General features: G+C 44.7%; 1 protein-coding gene across 1 annotated transcript in view; it reads left to right on the forward strand.

The window, feature by feature from the left end:
• CLVS1 (clavesin 1) overlaps positions 1–17,535 on the forward strand; it is a 100,241-nt gene that overhangs the window by 79,710 nt on the left and 2,996 nt on the right. The window contains exons 4-5 of the mRNA XM_064387380.1: positions 781–891; positions 2,045–2,280. Coding sequence (XP_064243450.1) covers positions 781–891; positions 2,045–2,280 — 347 coding nt within the window. The remainder of the gene's footprint in view (positions 1–780; positions 892–2,044; positions 2,281–17,535) is intronic.

Below are 17,535 nucleotides of genomic sequence, written 5' to 3' on the forward strand. Positions count from 1 at the left end.
CAGGTACAAAATACCCTTCACAGGGTGCAATAACCTTTAAAGACTGGCCAGGAGCCGCCTCCCGTTGTCTCAGAAGAGGCAGGTGGAGCAGGGTAGGATGCTGTGGGGAGCGCCCCGCCTGCGGGACGCTGCCTGCATGTTAATGCCCGGGGCGTTCGCGCTGAGCCCGGCAGCGGCTCCCGCAGTTTCCATGGTGCTGTCATGGTGCGCTCTCCCCGCACCTTCACTTATCAGCATTTCCCACCCATCCTCCTCCCTGTAATATGCTGCTTGCTCACCCCGAAAGGTCAGCCATTGTAATGATGATTTTAGCAGGGGGAGGCAGGGAGGCCGAAGGGTGAAAAGGTGAGCTCCGAGCAGCGCTGTGCGTGGGAACCGGGGGCTCGCCTGGCGCTGCACAATGAGAAATGAGAAAGCTTCCCCTCGAGGGAGCGGCGCTCATCCAGCCCCTCTCGCTTCCCAGGCCGGCCGAGTCAGATGCCCTGACGGAGTTAAAAAATGTTCATGAGAAGTGGCTGGAGACCCGACTTTAAATCTTCAGCATCTCTTCGGCAATTGACGTGTCAGTGTGTGGAGGGGCAAGGGACTGCCTCTGTCCACAGAGGAAATTGATACAAACGCTTACAGGCATCTTTTTTTGTTTTTCCATTTTCCTCCTGCCCCCTCCCAGTGCTCGTTTGCAGATGGAAAGAGACGGATTTTTCCTTCGACTTTCATCCTATTGACTACCGGAGTAAAGCACTGCATCTCTTAACTGCCTTCCTTTCTTTCTTTCTATAGGACAGCTTTCCTGCACGTTTTGGAGGAGTCCATTTTGTCAATCAGCCCTGGTACATCCATGCCCTGTACACGCTAATCAAACCATTCCTCAAAGACAAGACAAGGAAAAGGGTAACTAGATGGGGGTGGGGGGTGGGGATGGGGAGGAAACTGCAGACCTGGATTTTCCAAATAGCTGCCTGTTTTCTTTTCTAGTTTTTTTCTCTTCATTTTCCATATGGTATAAGAGAATTGCTGCTGTTATTAAAAATTAGAATTTGGAATGGTCTGGATTGAATCAATAGCTCAGTCAGGGACCAGAAATTTTTTATCACCAACAAAGCGTGGATACATTTTACTGGGACATGCTCAGGGATAGAGAGAATTGGCAGTGTGGAGGGACTACCAGGCCTGGCTGAAGTTACTTGCAAGTGAGGGAAAATTCAGTTCAACTCTTTTTGTAGGAGTAAAAATTCATATTACATTCCTTCAGCAGGGTGACTGTTTTCACATGATGGTAACTCTCTTGCTTCCACCAAAAGTACCCATGCCTGAAGGCTTTTTGCTCACACTGCAGAAGAGGCAGATCCTATCCACTGAAACCCAAGTGAATTGGTGGTTCTGCAGCCATCCTAGCTATTTGCTCTCTGCAGTCTGTCAAACAACAGCTGAAAAATCCCTCAGGAGACCCCAGAGCCCACCCTGAGCTGGGTCTGACTAGGCAGGAAATGGATGGGACCCACCTGAAAGCAAAGAAGGATTAGAGAAACAAGTGTTGCTGAAGCAGCACTGAGTGGTGGCACAGCCTGATACACCCCTGGAAATGTCTGTCCTGGGGTGCAGGGCTAGTGGCCCTCTCAGATGCTGAAGTCCTACTCTTTCAGTAAGCTGCTTTCAGTAAGTAAGTAAGCTTTCAGTAAGCTCCACTGTCACCCTTTTCTTCTCACTGCTCTTCATGTAAGCCTCTATCCTCTTGCAGTAGCAATAATCAGTCATAATTCCTGACTTCTGCTTCTCCTGATCTGGTATTAAGAAATTGTCATGTGCCAAACGAAACATGAGTTTACAGAAGTGTTAGTAGTGCCAGCCTAATTCGTCAGCTGCCCACCCTGAAGTTAATCCCCCTCTTCTGCCAATTGAATAAGCCCTGAGAGCTTTTGAAATTCCCACCTGAAACTGCAGTGTCAACTAATGACGCTACACACCTCATTAGTGCCGCTATAATTGTACTTAATGAAGTAAGGAGTCGGTGATGACTTTGAACTTTCTTTTTTATTTGTTAAAGATCTTTCTTCACGGTAACAACCTGAACAGCCTTCACCAGCTAATACACCCTGAATGCCTGCCCTCTGAGTTTGGGGGGACTCTGCCCCCCTATGACATGGGGACGTGGGCTCGGACGCTGCTGGGTCCCGACTACAGCGATGAGAACGAGTACACCCACACCTCCTACAACGCCATGCACGTCAAGCACGCCTCCTCCAACCTGGAGCGGGAGGCCTCGCCCAAACCCATGAAAAGGTTGGTACCGCCTTCCAAATCAGCTTTTTTTGGGTCTCTGAACAGGTTCGCCGTAAATCTCACAGGAAGGGCTCATCTGGCTGGAGGAGAGGCTGTAATTTGGCAAACGTTGATGGTGAGGAACACTTCACTCTGGGCTGTGCTCGTGGTGTGGTGGGAGGAAGGAAGCCTCTTGGTGGAACCATAATTACTTGTCTGATTACTGTGCATGAAAATGAGGGGAAATTAATGAGCCCCTGCACAGAGCACTACAGAAAGTACATCAGGGTGAGATGCTGTCCTGCACAGTGCAGCGCACCCAGCAGCACCACTTCAGCACTGGTCCCTATTCCTTGCCGCTGTTCTGCTGCTGCTGACCCGCTTGCTATTGATAAGGGATTTACCTCCTTGAAAAAGCAGCTTTTGTACCATGAGCACCACTGCCCTCTAAAGGGAAAAGGAGTTGGTTTTCTCCCTCTGCTTCTGCTCCCACTTGCTCTGCAAAGCCCTGCAAAGGCAGTTGCAGAGCTGCTCTTTTAAATGCTCTGATTTTAGTTCTATTGATTGTGCATTCAGCTCTGAATGCTCAAAATGACACCTCTGGAGCCTGTTACCCTCAGTAGTCTGGACTGATTGTGGGGATGGGGTCAGGAAGTCGGACCTGGCACAGAGCTGTGGGTGGTATGGCGCAGCCAGCAGCAGCTGCAGTGAGCCATGGCCGTGTAGGCTCCCCTGTGTGAGTATACCATCTGCACTTGCCTCACCCTTGGCATCCCCCTCCACGAAGCTGCTTTCCATGCAGATCGCAGTGATGCTTTCCTCGCTGCTGCCACTTGATGAGCGCGGTGCTCACAGGCACGGCGTCACTCTCCGTGACAGGGAGCGGCCATCAGTTTGTCACAGCAAAACCAAAGCTGACAACACAGACAGGCCATAATGTCATGCAATTAATTTTGAAAGTCTTTCATCTTCAGAGGAAAAAGAAATGCGTTCTTGATTCACAGCTCCCTTCCAGGTCAGAGGGATGCCACGCAGCTGTGTCTGCAGAGTGAGGCCTCGTGCTGGAAACACTAACACTTATGACTGACTGCAAGAGCTCACAGGGTCACAGGACTTTCAGGTTATGAGCCTGCAGCCTTGTCATCAAGAGGGGGGGCCACCTGCCTTGTCAGAAGTTCTCACTCCTGACCACTAACCCAGGCTGGGACCCAGCATGAGCTTACAAAGCCTGCTCCAGAGAGTTGTATTTAAACCAATTTATTTTTAATAAATACTGTCAGTGAAACACACTGAATTACTTTAGAAAAATAATAAATATTTCATTATTAATAAAATATATCCCCATTTACGTAGCTTTACAGAAGGAAATCTGCAGATTTTTAAAGCTCCAAATATGTTGAGAGCTTTTCACAGGTGAATCTTTGCTGAGGATCTGATCCTTGGCTGCAAAGAAGGGAGGGTCTTATTGTGCCCTCGGGGGAAAACCTCAGCTTGAAAATTAGTTCAGTGCCAGAAAACCCTGCCTTGAGGCAAAGCCTTCTTTTATAATCTGTTCACTAATAAAAAAGTGCACTAATACAAATACGAGGAGGGGATGAATCTAATTTGTCATGTTGCCTCTGGGCAGACTAGATCTAACTTTTAGCCTAATTTCGTTACTCGGCAGTTAAGTCAACCATCTGATCTTGCACCCCGTGGTCACTACTTGCTGTTAAAGGTGAAAAGTTCACAGCTTCAACAGATTTTCTCCTATGAGCATTTGCTTTGATTCTTCTTCTCCTGAAATTATGGTTTGGCCCAATCAGAGGTAAAAGCCTATGTTCAGAAAGCATTATTGTGTGCTTTATTAGATTTTTTTTTATCAGATTTATATCTAAGGCATCTTAAAAGGTCTCCAGACTTCTACCAGCATTACCTGTCTTTATATATCTCCCCTCCTTGCCTCTTTAGGTTCATATATCTCTAACAGAATGTGAAATTCAGGCTATGACTGAGATTTCTGGATACTCCAGAGAGTTTTGCACTAGGCGTAGGCGATCTTCTAACATTATTTCTCATCTTAAATATAACTCCCTCCACCATTATTCTATCATTTCTTTCCCTTATTAGAGCAATTTCAGTTTTATTGAAAAGATATCCTCTGGTCCTCCTTTCCTGGCATACACTCTTAGGTAATGTGTTAATTTTATGGGTTTTTCCTGATGAAATGATTGGTTTAACAAAAAATAAAGGTAAAGGTCACTGACTTTTTCTTTAGCAATCATATTCCACTGAAAGGAGCAAATATGCAAAGACTGAGCCTTCTTAGGCATCTGTAATTTAAGGCTGAAAAGCCTGAGCAATTATGGGACCTTTCCTCTCTTGACTCCCCAGACATCACTGCAGGTTCACCTGCCCAGTAACCAGCTGCAGGGGAGGGCAGCGCTTATGAGACTTGGCTTTACCCGGGAAGCTGAAACTACAGGGGTTGTTCCCAGCTGTGTGAGTGTCCTGCCGTGTGACAAGGTGCAGAGCTGCAGCCCCTCCTGGCTCTGTGGCCACTTGCTGTAAAGACATGCAAGCCCATCCTCGCTAAAGCTGCTGCTGGAGCAGAGGAGTGTTGAAGCACCTGGAATGTTTGAGCTCAGTGCTGCTATAACAGGAGTACACTGTGCACTGTGACCACAGAGAAGTGTCCCTGTGAAATGAAATGCCACCATTCTCTACATCTGGTGAGAAGCTCACCCTTGACACCTTCTCCAAAAATAGTGTCTCTCAATTTTAGTAGCAGAGAGGCTGAGGAATCAAGGTATGAATTACAGATCTGAAGAAAATTGCCAGGAAATGGAATCAGAGAATGACTGACCAAAATACTGTGGTAGCCATGTAACCCGTATTAACAAATGAATGCAGAGTGGGGGAAGGAGGCTATTTTCAAGATGTGCCTGAGACCAAACTGAGAACTAAAATAAATCTCCAAATGCAGGCCAGGAAAAAAATGAGATATCAAGCAGCAGTAAGAGATGCTGAAGCTGGAGCAGGTACCTGTGTGTAAGTCAGCTTTAGGACTGGCAGCAGTGCTTTGGCTCCTGTCACCACAGCAGGTGCACTTAAATTGAAAGAAGTTGACCTGAGAACGCTGGGGAGGATGAGGAAAGCAAAGACCACGTTTTTTCCAGCAAGAAGCTATAGAAGACAGTGGATTTTTTAGCTTCAGAGAGAAAAGGTTGAAATGGATTTGAAGGGAATAAAATCTGCGGAGACAGAACAAATATTTGAGAAAAAGGACAATTTAGGCATTAGGCGTGAGATCAAATGGGTACAAGTTGATCAAAGTATACCTTGGCTGCAAATCAGAGTTGGTTTGCTAGCCATCAGAGGCCAGAAACAGTGTGCCAGTATGACAATCTGACTGACACAGGAGTGAAAGACTAATGTGAAGGGGCTACAGGAGATTAAACTTGCATAGCAAAGTCTCATTAGATTCCAACTTCTGCTCCATTTAACAGCAATGGAACCAGAACGTTATCTTCCTCCCAGTCACAGGCAGGGATGGTTTTCCCAGTGACTTGCACAAGATTTGTTCTCAAGAAAGAGTCCCTGTTGACTTCAGAGAATGGAGGTGTTGTAGATGGGGAAAAGATTGAAAATCCTCTTAGAGAAAGACTGCCACTGACTCCAGTCAGTGACATAATCTTGCAAATTTTGAGATTTCATGAGTGTCTATAATATGGAAAATCTTTAATCAAAACCATTTCAATTTTTCCACCAGTGGCCACATGAAGTCCCACTGGAGCAAAACCAAACTAGTGGAAATGGCACTCCCATCTGCAGTATTATCTGGTATCCCAAGTACTGTATGAACAGATGGGAAACAAAGCAAAACAGCTGATGACTCCACATAATGAGTCTTAATTACCAGGGGGGGAGGGGGAGCAACAATAATAAAAATCCATTCAGAATGTATGTTTATTGAGATTCAGCTCAGTGAAGTCTGAAATGTGCAAGGTAGTAAACATGCAAACCAGCATTAATACAGCAAACTTAGTTTAATCTGAGAGCCTGGCTGCATCCATTAGATAGTCCTGGGAGCAGCAATGGCAACAGGCCCTTCCTCTGTCTTAGGCCATCTCTTCTGAAGGGTCTGCATCCATCCAGGAATCCAGTCACTTAAGAATTTTGGGATTTCAGAATAATGTAAATGGTGCAAAATTTGGAGCACAGGGAAGAATATCACCTCCCTTTCAGCTGTGGTCCAGTTTTCTATGATCTCTGATGGTCAGAAAGGGGTCTTTAGTCAACAGGGAGCTCACACTAAAGCAAAGCATTTGCCTGAGGCATTCGTGCTGGCTTTTGTTGATGAAGTGTTGTTTTTAGGAGCAGCTGGAGGTTTTATCTGGGTGTGCAGTTTTACATTTATGGTGGATGGTTAAGCCTAGCAGTTAAAGAGTCAGAGACTGCTCTCAGCATATGACTGTGCCAATAGGGCACAATTTTTTAACTCCATTCTCCCAACAGCAGGAGATCTATGTCTGTAGCTATTTGGGTACCTAAAAGCAGTGGGTGAGCATCCCCAGGTGAAGGGATGGATTCAGTGGCTGGGGAAGATGTGAAAGAGCTCTGTTCTTTGAAGTTTCCTTTATTCTCCAGTGTCACCCTTGCTCTTACACTCAGGTCCAGCAGAAACAAGTAAGCTGTGGCAGCATGTTCCCTCTCTGTGACTCACTTTTCTTTACAAGAACTGCCCTTCTTCAGCGGCATCTGGGTCACTTCTTGATGTCTGAACTTGCTCTTCAATCCAAGTGACTAAGACTCTTCTCTGCCTTTGCTTGTTCCCTGCGCAGGCACCAAGCACAGCCTGGGAGCTGAAAGTTCCTTCTCTGCCCTCCCAGGCATCAAAAGAGCTTTTAACCTGCTGCCAGTGCAAACAGGTTTGAAAATTAAAAATTGCCTTGCAGAGAAATAAAATTTTACCTAACAACTACATATATATTCTGGCTAAACAACCTGGGTTGTTTAATCAAACTTTTTAAATCAAAATATAATTAATGATGAATTTATTCAAATTTGAGGTTAAAAATTATTCTTAGGATAACATGGGTTACAAGAGCATTACTAGCACTTATCAAGCTTATCAAAGACTCTGTAAGTTTAGAGTTAGGGTAAAACTTTTAAAGTAGGGCCAAGTACACTAATTATGAACATGTACAATCTGTGCATTATGTTTTTCTACTGTAAAATAAAAACTTAAAGAACCATAGAACTGTAGAATAATTGAGGTTGGGAAAAAAACTTTAAGATCATCAAGTCCAAGTTAATCCAAGTCCCCATTAATCCTTGTGCCTAAGCACCACATCTACACATCTTTTAAATACCTCCAGGGAATGGTGTCTCCACCACTTCCCTGGGAAGCCTGTTCCAATGTTTACAATCCCTTCAGTAAATAAATTTTTTCCTAATATCTAATTTAAACCTCTCCTGGTAGAGTTTGAGGCTGTTTCCTAAAGGACTTGAGCACCCAAAGACTAGTGGTTCATCAAAAGCCCTCATATTATGCATTTTGGAAATGCAGGGGAAAAAGTCTGCTGGAATGAATTGCCCTATGATGTTGAGTTACAGCATGTGGATTTTTATGTCCCAGATTAGAGTGAAAGGATTTTAAAGCACAGATGAGGGTTTAGCCATTATTGCCTCCTGATGTGTGTTTTCAAAAGCCCTGATATTCAAATGAACTCGCTGCTGAAACTAATTGCTGTTTCGCAGAAATGGGATCCTGCTTCCAGAAAGAAGGATATTACAACTGGTCCGCACTAATGCCGACTGGAACAGCTTTAGAACCAAAAGGGGCCGTTCATGGGGGTGACTTATGTAAGGTTTTTATTTATTCAGACTTGTTTCTCCATATGCCCAGCTGGGCTCTGCAAGGCAGGCCTTTCTCGTTGTTATCCTTAGTGTGACCTTAATGTTCCTTCGCCATATGTTTCTGCTTTTATGGGTCATGTTTTATGCCGGTTCACAGTCAGCACCAATTTACTGCAGAAGTAGTAAAATACCAGCAAATAAAAATCAGTATGAAAATGTGTGAACACTTCCCACTGCCCATGGATGGCACCTGGGCTGCTCTGCTTGTAGCTGGGGCGCATTTCTTCTTGTGTTGGGGGAAAAGCTAAAAAACTTGTGATAAAACAACTCTGTAATACACAAGACCTACAACATAAGGCTTACATTCACTATATTATTATAAATTATTTCAAACAAAGGAGAATTTCTGAATGCTTCTGCAGAAGTGCTTCTCCCATACACACATGATGAATGAGAACACATATTTGTAGTAAAGAAGGTGTCCCAGAGACATGCATCTCATGTAATATATGCATTATCTAGTAATAGAAAGTTATATATTCTGTTTAAAGTTTATAACTTTTAAATAGAAACCAGTGTATACATCAGAAAAAAATGGAAAGCAGCTGGTGGATCTGGAACATTAGCAGGTCTTAAGGAAGCTACAGGGGAGGTGTTGCAGGATATCCTCAGGAACTTGTAACAAGAGAAGCCAAGTGACTTGGAAAGCCAAACCTGAACCAAGGACAGGAGGGATGGCTAGCTTGGTAGTGGGGATGCCCTGGGATGAGGCAGGAAATCAGTTGCTGGGGGCATTGACAGTTTGGGCTTCATTTCATCTGTTTGCAGCACTCAATTCCCACTGCATGGATGCACAAACACAGGCTAGAGGTGAGAATGGCAGAACCAGTGCTGTTCAAGCTGCAAAACATACTGTGTTGTAAATTATGTCTTCAACTGGCTATAAATTTGCCAAAAGTTTAGTAGTTTAGATTAGAGACATGACACTTAATAAAACAAATGGTTTTACACTGCTTATGTCTTTTGCTGTCCTGTGAAAAATCCGCCTACATCTGGCTGAGTTACAAGCCTTTGAAAGGGCAATTCACACATGCCCTGTAGAAACATATTTAATTTTAGCATTTAATGGCCCCACAGATTGCCTCATGTTTTTGCTTGGCCTCCCAGCATAAATAAACTTGTTCAGCTTGTGTTGATGGTTCAATGCTCACAATGTGCATCTCCTGCCTAGGCTGTGGGGTGTGGAAGGCTTTTGTAATTACAACTTTTCCTTGTGATCACAACTGTCTCTGCACTAGGCCAATCTATGGCATGGAGCCAGGATTTGGAAGACTGACACCTTTTGCTTGCAGTGTTTCATCCTCCCTGCTGTTGGCAGGAGAATTGGAGGGAAGAGGTGAACCCATCTGTGGGTACTGGAGACTTGGGTCACTGGGGTGGGAGCCACAAGGCAGACTGAAAGATGAGGTGGGCACAAAGGACTGGAAGCAGATGGACTAGGACACACACTTGTTGGGCAAACAAATGGCTGATGGAGACCAGGTTCAGCCTGTTGGGTACAACCCTTGAGGAGCAGACCCTGCTCTCCCTCTTCCCCTGAGCCACTGTGTCAGCCTGGCAAGGAGCTTAAGCCAAACTTCACACAGACTGTGAGACTGCACATTGCTTATTTTCAACATGCCAAGCTATGGACTGTGGGGTCTAATTTCCAGAAATACTCAGCACTTGCTCGCAACAGAAATCCATGGGGCATGTGCTTTGAACACACAAGCTGCCACTTAAGGCTGAGGACTCTGCAAAATCAGACCTTCAGCAGTGGGCACCCCATTGGAGGAATACTTGCACCCTAATATCACTGTGCTTCAGCTCTCCACATGCAAAATGAAAATCAAAAGAAAGCCAACTCTCAGAGCCATGCTGTGGCAGAAAATGAATGAGCATTGAGGAGGCACACAAGTACTGCATTGACAAACTCCACAGAAAAGCTCAGGAGGGAATTAAAAAAGGCTATCTTCAGAGCAGGCTTGGGACTAATATGCAGCAAATGTGTCACAGAGCCACATGCTGTATCACCACAAGAAAGCAGAATAAAAAGCCACTTACTGGCACAGCACTGTGTATGCTGAGCACTGAGGGAAGAAAGAGCCCTCTGAGAAAGAACAGAGTGTGCTCCACTGGAGCCAGGGTGCAACACACAGGTCTCAACACCCACACACACCTGGCCAAGTGCCTGCTGGTCCCACAATACATTTTAGTTTTTCCTGCTGCGGTGGTGCTTGACTTTCCACTCTAAATAGTACATCTGCAGGGTTGCTTTCATGCTGTAGTGCTGTTCTGAAGGACAGGAAACTTTTGATGTATGATGGGGAAGTAGAAAGACTGATCCCCTTTGCTCTTAGCACTCCGTCCTCCCTGTTATTGCCACACAGCAGTGAAGAGACTGTGACTCAGTGCCAAATCTGGTTGAGATGCTGAGAAATGGAGTCACTGGAATGGGAGCTAACAAAGGCAGACTGAAAGATGAGGCAGGAGTAAAGCAGTGGATTGTCTGGAAAAAGAAAGCTGTTTGGCTTGACAGAGAGCTTGTAAGGCAAGGAAATAGGGATAAAAAAAAGCAGGAAAATAATGAGTGGTCATGACAAATGCATGTGTGTTCATGTGTGAATATCCATAAACTGTGAGAAGAAATTTTTTTCATTACCTGACCTGAAATTAATTTTTTAGATATCAAATTCTGCATAATAGCTTTGCTGAATCTCATGTAAATTGTTGTTTGCTGCTGCAGGATTGTCTTTGCTTGATCCCATGGCTAGGCTTACCATGCGATAGATGACATACTGGATTCCAGAGGACTAAGGGTCTTTCAGGAAATCCTAGCTGAAGCAGGTGCTCCAATTCCTTCTATGAGAAAAAAAAGCATGTGGAAAACTCAGTCTATAGCAGAGAAAGGAAATGGACAGGAAAAGCTCCCACACATGCCTTTCCACTGCCCTGGACTGAAGCAAGCTCTTGACACAGAAGCTCAGAACACTTAGGAGCTGGAGATACCGGGCAAATCCACGCTGATGAAAAAAGACTGAGATGTGCACCCTAATTCCAAGGCTGATGGCACAGACCAACTCCTGTCCTCATTTCTCAGGGATAGCCCTTGCCAGAGGAGTCTGGCTGTGTTTGCCCTGCACATGCTGTGGTTCCATCTGGGTCTCAATGGCCTGAAGGCATGAGACTGTATGTGCTGTGTCACACACTTAAGCATTTGTGTATGTTTATACAATAAGCTGAGAACTTGTCATAGCCCATCAGAAACCTGTTTTTACAGCAAGTGCCAAAGGATACACACTGCATCCTCGGAGAGTGGGCTAAGGGACAGGTCAGGACTGGGTGCTCAGACAGCCAGGCCATGGTTAGAGTCAAATGTGGCACAGAGCCATCCCTATCCCTCTTTGTGCACACCCTGCAGTGAGCTGTGCTCAGGGCTTGTGTGGAGAGAAGCAGCTGTGGCCAGCTCTCAGGTACAAGGGGCATGGCAAGAACTGGTGGGTGAAGAGAGGATCAGGGCTTTTGTGCTGGGGGTCACTCTGCAGCAGTTGCCTCTTTAGTGAGGCAGCTACTCTGAGACCTCTCACTAGGGTGTGCTCACTGCTGGAGATGGTCACTGCTGCCACAAAGTCAGCAGGGGGAAGTGCAGCAGCTTGGCACCGCTGTCCTGAGGGTTGAGCCTTGGCAGCAAGATGATGCCAGAGTTTTCATACTGCTCTTGTCCCTGACTCATCATGCCAGTGGATCATTGCCAGCCCAGCTGGGCCCCTAGACATTGGTGCTGCTGCTTCTTTTTGCAGTGCTGGGATTGATGTAACAAAGCTACCCCTCTGGGCAGGTCTCTGTGGCACAATACTCTGCTTTATACTGCACAATACTCTGTCTTAATGCAGAGCTGTGAGCCAACACCAGGTGTAGAAGCTGTAAAATTGCTTTGGCAAGAGATTTGAGCAGTGCTTGTGAGCCTGGGCAGAGAACCACATGCCATGGCTGCTGCACTGGGATTGTGCACTGCTGAGCAGGGCTTGCTTCATCTGCCCACACCACCTGGGGAGCATTTCCTTTCCAAGCACCTTCAATAACAAAAGGGTACCTTTTGCCACAATCACTTCACACCTGTACATTTGCACTATTTCTGTGATACCAAGGAGAAAGCCTTGTTTATTCCAACACAGTGAAGCCATACACTTGAGTGAGGTGTGCTCTGAGGTGCTGCATCCACCTCTACAGTCTGATGGAGGGAGAAAGGCAGAGAGAAAAATGTCCCTCAGACCTTGTCAGCCAAACATTCATGAGTGTGATTAAAAAAAAAATACTTACAATGTTCTGTAAAGGGAATGAATAATTGGGAGATGAACAGCCCTAAGGTACTGGTGAAATCTGAATGGAATTTAAGGGAAATGAGCAGATGGGAGGCGAGAGGTAGAAAACAGTCACTCAATGTGATCTGCAGCGTGTCACTCTGAGAGCTTGAAGCCTCCTGAGCTTAGGGAAGAAAACATGCCAACCTCCTCTTTCCTTCACAAACCCCCTGAAAGGAAGCCCAGCACAAAGACGTCCTCACTCCTGTGGGCTGCAGCGCATCAGCATTCCTATGAAGAAGAGCATAAAATGAGGGATCAGAGAATTGGAGGATATCTCTAAAGACAAACATGCTGTGATACACAGGCACTTACTGTTGGCTCAGCCCAGGATTTTGTACTGTGTTTTTTTACGGGAAACAAACCTGATACCCAACAAATATAATTCCTGTGAGCTGATTGACTGCAGCTACACTCTGAGAAGAGCCCTCTGAAAACAGCACAGCTAGGAGGTCTGCATCCAGTCTTCTTACATGGTTTTTGACTGAATTGGAGAGAATTGCATAAAAGTGGCCACACACATAAAGCCATCTGTTCTCTTAGACATTGATGTACATACCTATGCAGTGCTGTCATTTGAAATATATGGCCAGCCTGCTGGAGAAACAGCTGGGTATTGTTGATCTTCCAGACTTCCAAATATTCTTGCTGAACAGTAAAACAACCATGGGGGGTTTGATTGACGCTTTAAATGGACCACACTCAAATGGTACCTAGGGTTCAGAAGTGAGACTGAGAATTCATTCCTCTTTCCATTTTCATTTTTCTCTCCTAAGAAAGGTTACCTAGCCTTGGAATCTAGACTAGTAAAGTCTATGGGCATTAACTTGTCTTTTAATTACTTCAGATTTAGCTCCCAGTCCACTGTGATCACATGATCTTACAGGAGCTAAGTCTCCCACAGGGATCATGTTAAAGAAAGACAGGCACAGTGTCTGCCAGCTGAGGGCAGTGACCCTATCTGTGTGATACAAACAATTGTCTACTTGTGTTAAAATTTAAGTCAACCAGATTCTCCACAGCCAAGTATCTTTCAAACTGGTTACTGAGAATTTTTAGCTGAGAAAGGAAGGCAACTAGAAGGTTTTGAATTCACATATAATCATTTATAATTCCAGAGCTGCAGAACATCAGGACAAGTGTCACATTTCTAGTGACTACTGAAGGTAATATAGTGAAGGTGAATAATGAAGGTGTGAGGCAGTTGGGGCTATGATATGTAGGAAACATTGCCTCAAAAGTCATGAAATCTGTTCTCCCTAGTTTTAACAGATGAGAACCCATCAGAGCATGGACTCGAATGTAGGTAACCCATGAATCATATGTTTATACCATATGTTTAGAACAAGTCAAATGAACAGCACCCCAAGAATGTTTATTTCTCTGCCATTTATAGCACAGAGTGACCATAGATGCCTGATGATGAGATGAATCAAAACACAAGTGACTAAAATGCATTGACAGGAAAAGGCCAGTGCTACTTCTGTTTCCTGCTTCGATGATTAGTTCATATCTGGCTCAGGTCAAAATGACTTGGACAATTCTTAAACATGACAAAGTAGCTGCATTCATCCTGCAAAGTATAATTAAATGGTTTTAGGCACTATGATGGCCTTTTGGCCTCCATCTGTTACTCCAGGAGGGCATGAGTCCTCTACAAGTCTTTTATAAAACCAAGAGCCATAACCTTCAGTTATCTAATCAGTTGTTTTGGATACCCTACGGTGCCTGAAATGGCCATAGAGATCTATGTTTAGCAGCTGAATGTCATCCACACTGTGAAGGCTGACACCCCAAAGGCATAATTGACTAATTGACTTGTAAAGAAAATAGTTTCCCTGTCAGGATAAGGATGAATTGGGTTCAGAAAAGTTGATATTTCTGTGGGCACAGAATCACAAACAGGTTGAGGAAGAAGCCTCTGGACATCTTCTACCCAGTCCCCTGATCAGTGCAGGGTCACCTAGAGCAGCTTGTCCAGGATTGTGTCCATCTGGATTTTGAATATCTCCAAGCATGAAGACTCCACAACCTCTCTGAGCAAGTTTTAGTGTTCAATATTCCCCAGTAAAAAATGCAAGTTCCTGTATTTCCATCTATGTCTGTCGCTGACTATCACTAAGATGATTCTTTTCTGTTCTACTACTCCACCCCATCAGAACATATTGATATGGAAAGACAGCAAAACAGAAATGTTTTTGTCTGGTGCCATGAACAGCTTCTGCTGGCCATGGGAAACCACCAGAATGGTATCCACTGAATTGTCAGGGCCAAAGCTTAACCCTTGCTTGCCAAACAAGGGAAGTTTTGAACTGCTCTTTTACCATTTTAAATCAAAATGGTTTAAATTGTTGTGCAAGAGGGTGCTTTGAATGCAAAGATGGTTGCAATTTACAAAGACTAGTCAAGGGAAAGGTACTTTGGTGTCATACTGCAATTTATTTTTCAATAGGAGGTTAAGGTGCAATTAGATACAGACACACCTTTTCAAGAACCATGAACAGTTGTCTTAAAAATGTGAAATGTGGTTGGAAGTCCTCTGAATAAAATGTTAATGCAGCTAAAACAGGTAGAAGTACTTTTAAAATAAAAACTAGTCTTAGTCCTAGGCTCACTGCTAGAGACAGCATACAACCCCCCCCAAACAGTGTGTAAGCTTGCACATACCTAGAATATGACTGCTTTCCTTGAACTAAACGTGGGCTAGATAGACAAAAACCAGATGAAACCAATAGATAGGGTGCTTCTTCCAAATAGTATTTGTCTTATATTAATTTTTACAGCCAAAAGATATAGGGAATCTCAGTGCCCAGAGCTGAGAGATTCTCAATGACTGTGAGAATAATCAACTCCCAGCTGACCCTGAACGTGTGTGGGATCTGCTGCTCCAGCTGGATCCCTGCTAATCCATGGGGCCCGATGGGATTCCTCTGAGAATCCTCAAAGAGTTATCTGATGTCACTGCAATGCCACTCTAGATGATTTTTTGAGTGGTCTTGGTGACCTGGAGAAGTCCCAGCTGACCGAAATGTTCCAATATTCAAGGAGGGCAAGAAGGAGGAAACTACATGCCTGTTGGTCTCCCTTCAGTGCCCAGTAGAAACGCAGAAAAAAATATTCTGGGTGATACTGAAAACCACCTGGAGGGTAATTCAGTCTTTGGTCACATTTAGGGCGGTGATGAGGAGAAAGTCTGGCATGTCAAACCAGATTTCCTTCTACCACAGAGTAACCCACCTAGCTGATCTAGGAAAGCCAGTTAATGAGATCTTTCTGTAATTCAGCAACACTTTTGATATTGTCATCGCAGTGCCCTTCTTGACAAAATATCCAGTACCCAGCTGGAAAACACACCATGTGATGGGTGAGCACCTGGCTCACGGGTCAGGCACAAAGAGTTACAGTGAAGGGGGTGACATCAGACTGGCAACCTGTCACTAGTGGGGCTCTGCAGGGCTCCATCTTCTGCCCTGTGCTCTTCAACAGCTGCATTAAAGATGTGGATGCAGCACTGGAAGGAATATTTACAACAATAAATGGGAGGAGCTGTTGGCTGCCTGGAAGGCAGGGTGGCCCTGCAGAGAGATGTTGACAAATCAGAGAGATGGGCAATCACCAACCACATGGAGCTTAACAAGGATTCTGCACCTGGCATGGGGCAACTCTGGTGGTGTGAATAGTGTGGGGAACAAAAGCTTGGAGACAAATGCTGTGGAAAGGGCCCTGGGGTCCTGGTTGATGGGAAGCTGAATGTGAGTCAGCAGTGCCCTGGCAGCCAGGAGAGCCAAGTGTGTCCTGGGGTGCATCAGGCACAGCATCACCAGCTGGGCAAGGGAGGGGACTGTCCTGTTCTGCTCTGCACTGGGGCAGATTCGCCTTGAGTGCTGTGTGCAGTTTTTGGGTACCATAATATAAAGCTATTAAGCTATTAATGAGTGTCCAAAGGAGGAATGAGGTTGGTGAATGCATAGGACAGGAAGCCAGCCACATGAGGACCAGCTGAGGTCACTTGGTTTTTCAGCCTGGACAAGATGGAGAGACCTCATTGTGGTATTTAGCATCCTCATGAGGGGAAGTGGAAGGGAAGGCAGAGATCTTTACTCTCCTAACCAGTCACAGCACTCCAGGAAAGGGCATGAAGCTGAGTCAGGGGAGGTTTATTTTGGATATCAGGAAAAGATTTTTCACCCAGAGGGTGGTTGGGCACTGGAACAGGCTCCCCAGGGAAGTGGTCATAGCACCAGACAGGGTTCAAGAAGCATTTGGACAATGCTCTCAGGCACATGGTGTGACTCTTGGGGCTGTCCTGTGTAGGGCCAGAAATTGGACTTGATGAACCTGATGGGTCCCTTTCAACTCAGCACATTCTGTGATTCTTTGATTCTGCGGTTACTGGTCAGTTGAAACTGCTTTCTGCAGCAGTGGCCTACTGTAAATTATCTTTTCTCTGTCATTAAATAAAGTATAGCTATAGAATGCATTCAGGATGTTTTAGGCCAGTGAAACATATATCTCATGCTAGTTATTACATTAGATTGTGAGCTGTGTTGATTCACATCATCAAAACCTGACCATCTACATTTTTAATACTTACCAACTGAATATGAAAAAAAATATTTTGGAATCTTTTTCGGAAATGACTGATTTTTTAAAAAATTTTCTACATAAAAAAGTAAGTTAAAAATAAAACTGGAAACACTTTTCAGCAAAGAAACCCCTGATGTATTTGGAAAATGGAAATCCAAACATAAATCCTTTTATTGTAGTGTCTTAGAAAACAGCAATGATTGTTCAAACCATAATTGTGCCCTACAGATAGATATCAGAATTGCTTATTTTAGGATAGTAATCTAAGCAGCTTTCAGCAGAAACAGAAAAGAAATTGTTGCTGCAGAACTTAGTATATACAAAAATCTCAGATCCCTCTCCACATTATTCAGAAAGGCTGGGCATAGCATTTCAATAATTTGGCTTTTGGACTTTGGAGGTCAGGTGGGTTATAACATATTTACTCAGTGCTCTGCATGTTTTGTTT

Source organism: Passer domesticus, chromosome 1 (genome assembly GCF_036417665.1).
Source record: "Passer domesticus isolate bPasDom1 chromosome 1, bPasDom1.hap1, whole genome shotgun sequence".
Taxonomy (NCBI): Eukaryota; Metazoa; Chordata; class Aves; order Passeriformes; family Passeridae; genus Passer; species Passer domesticus.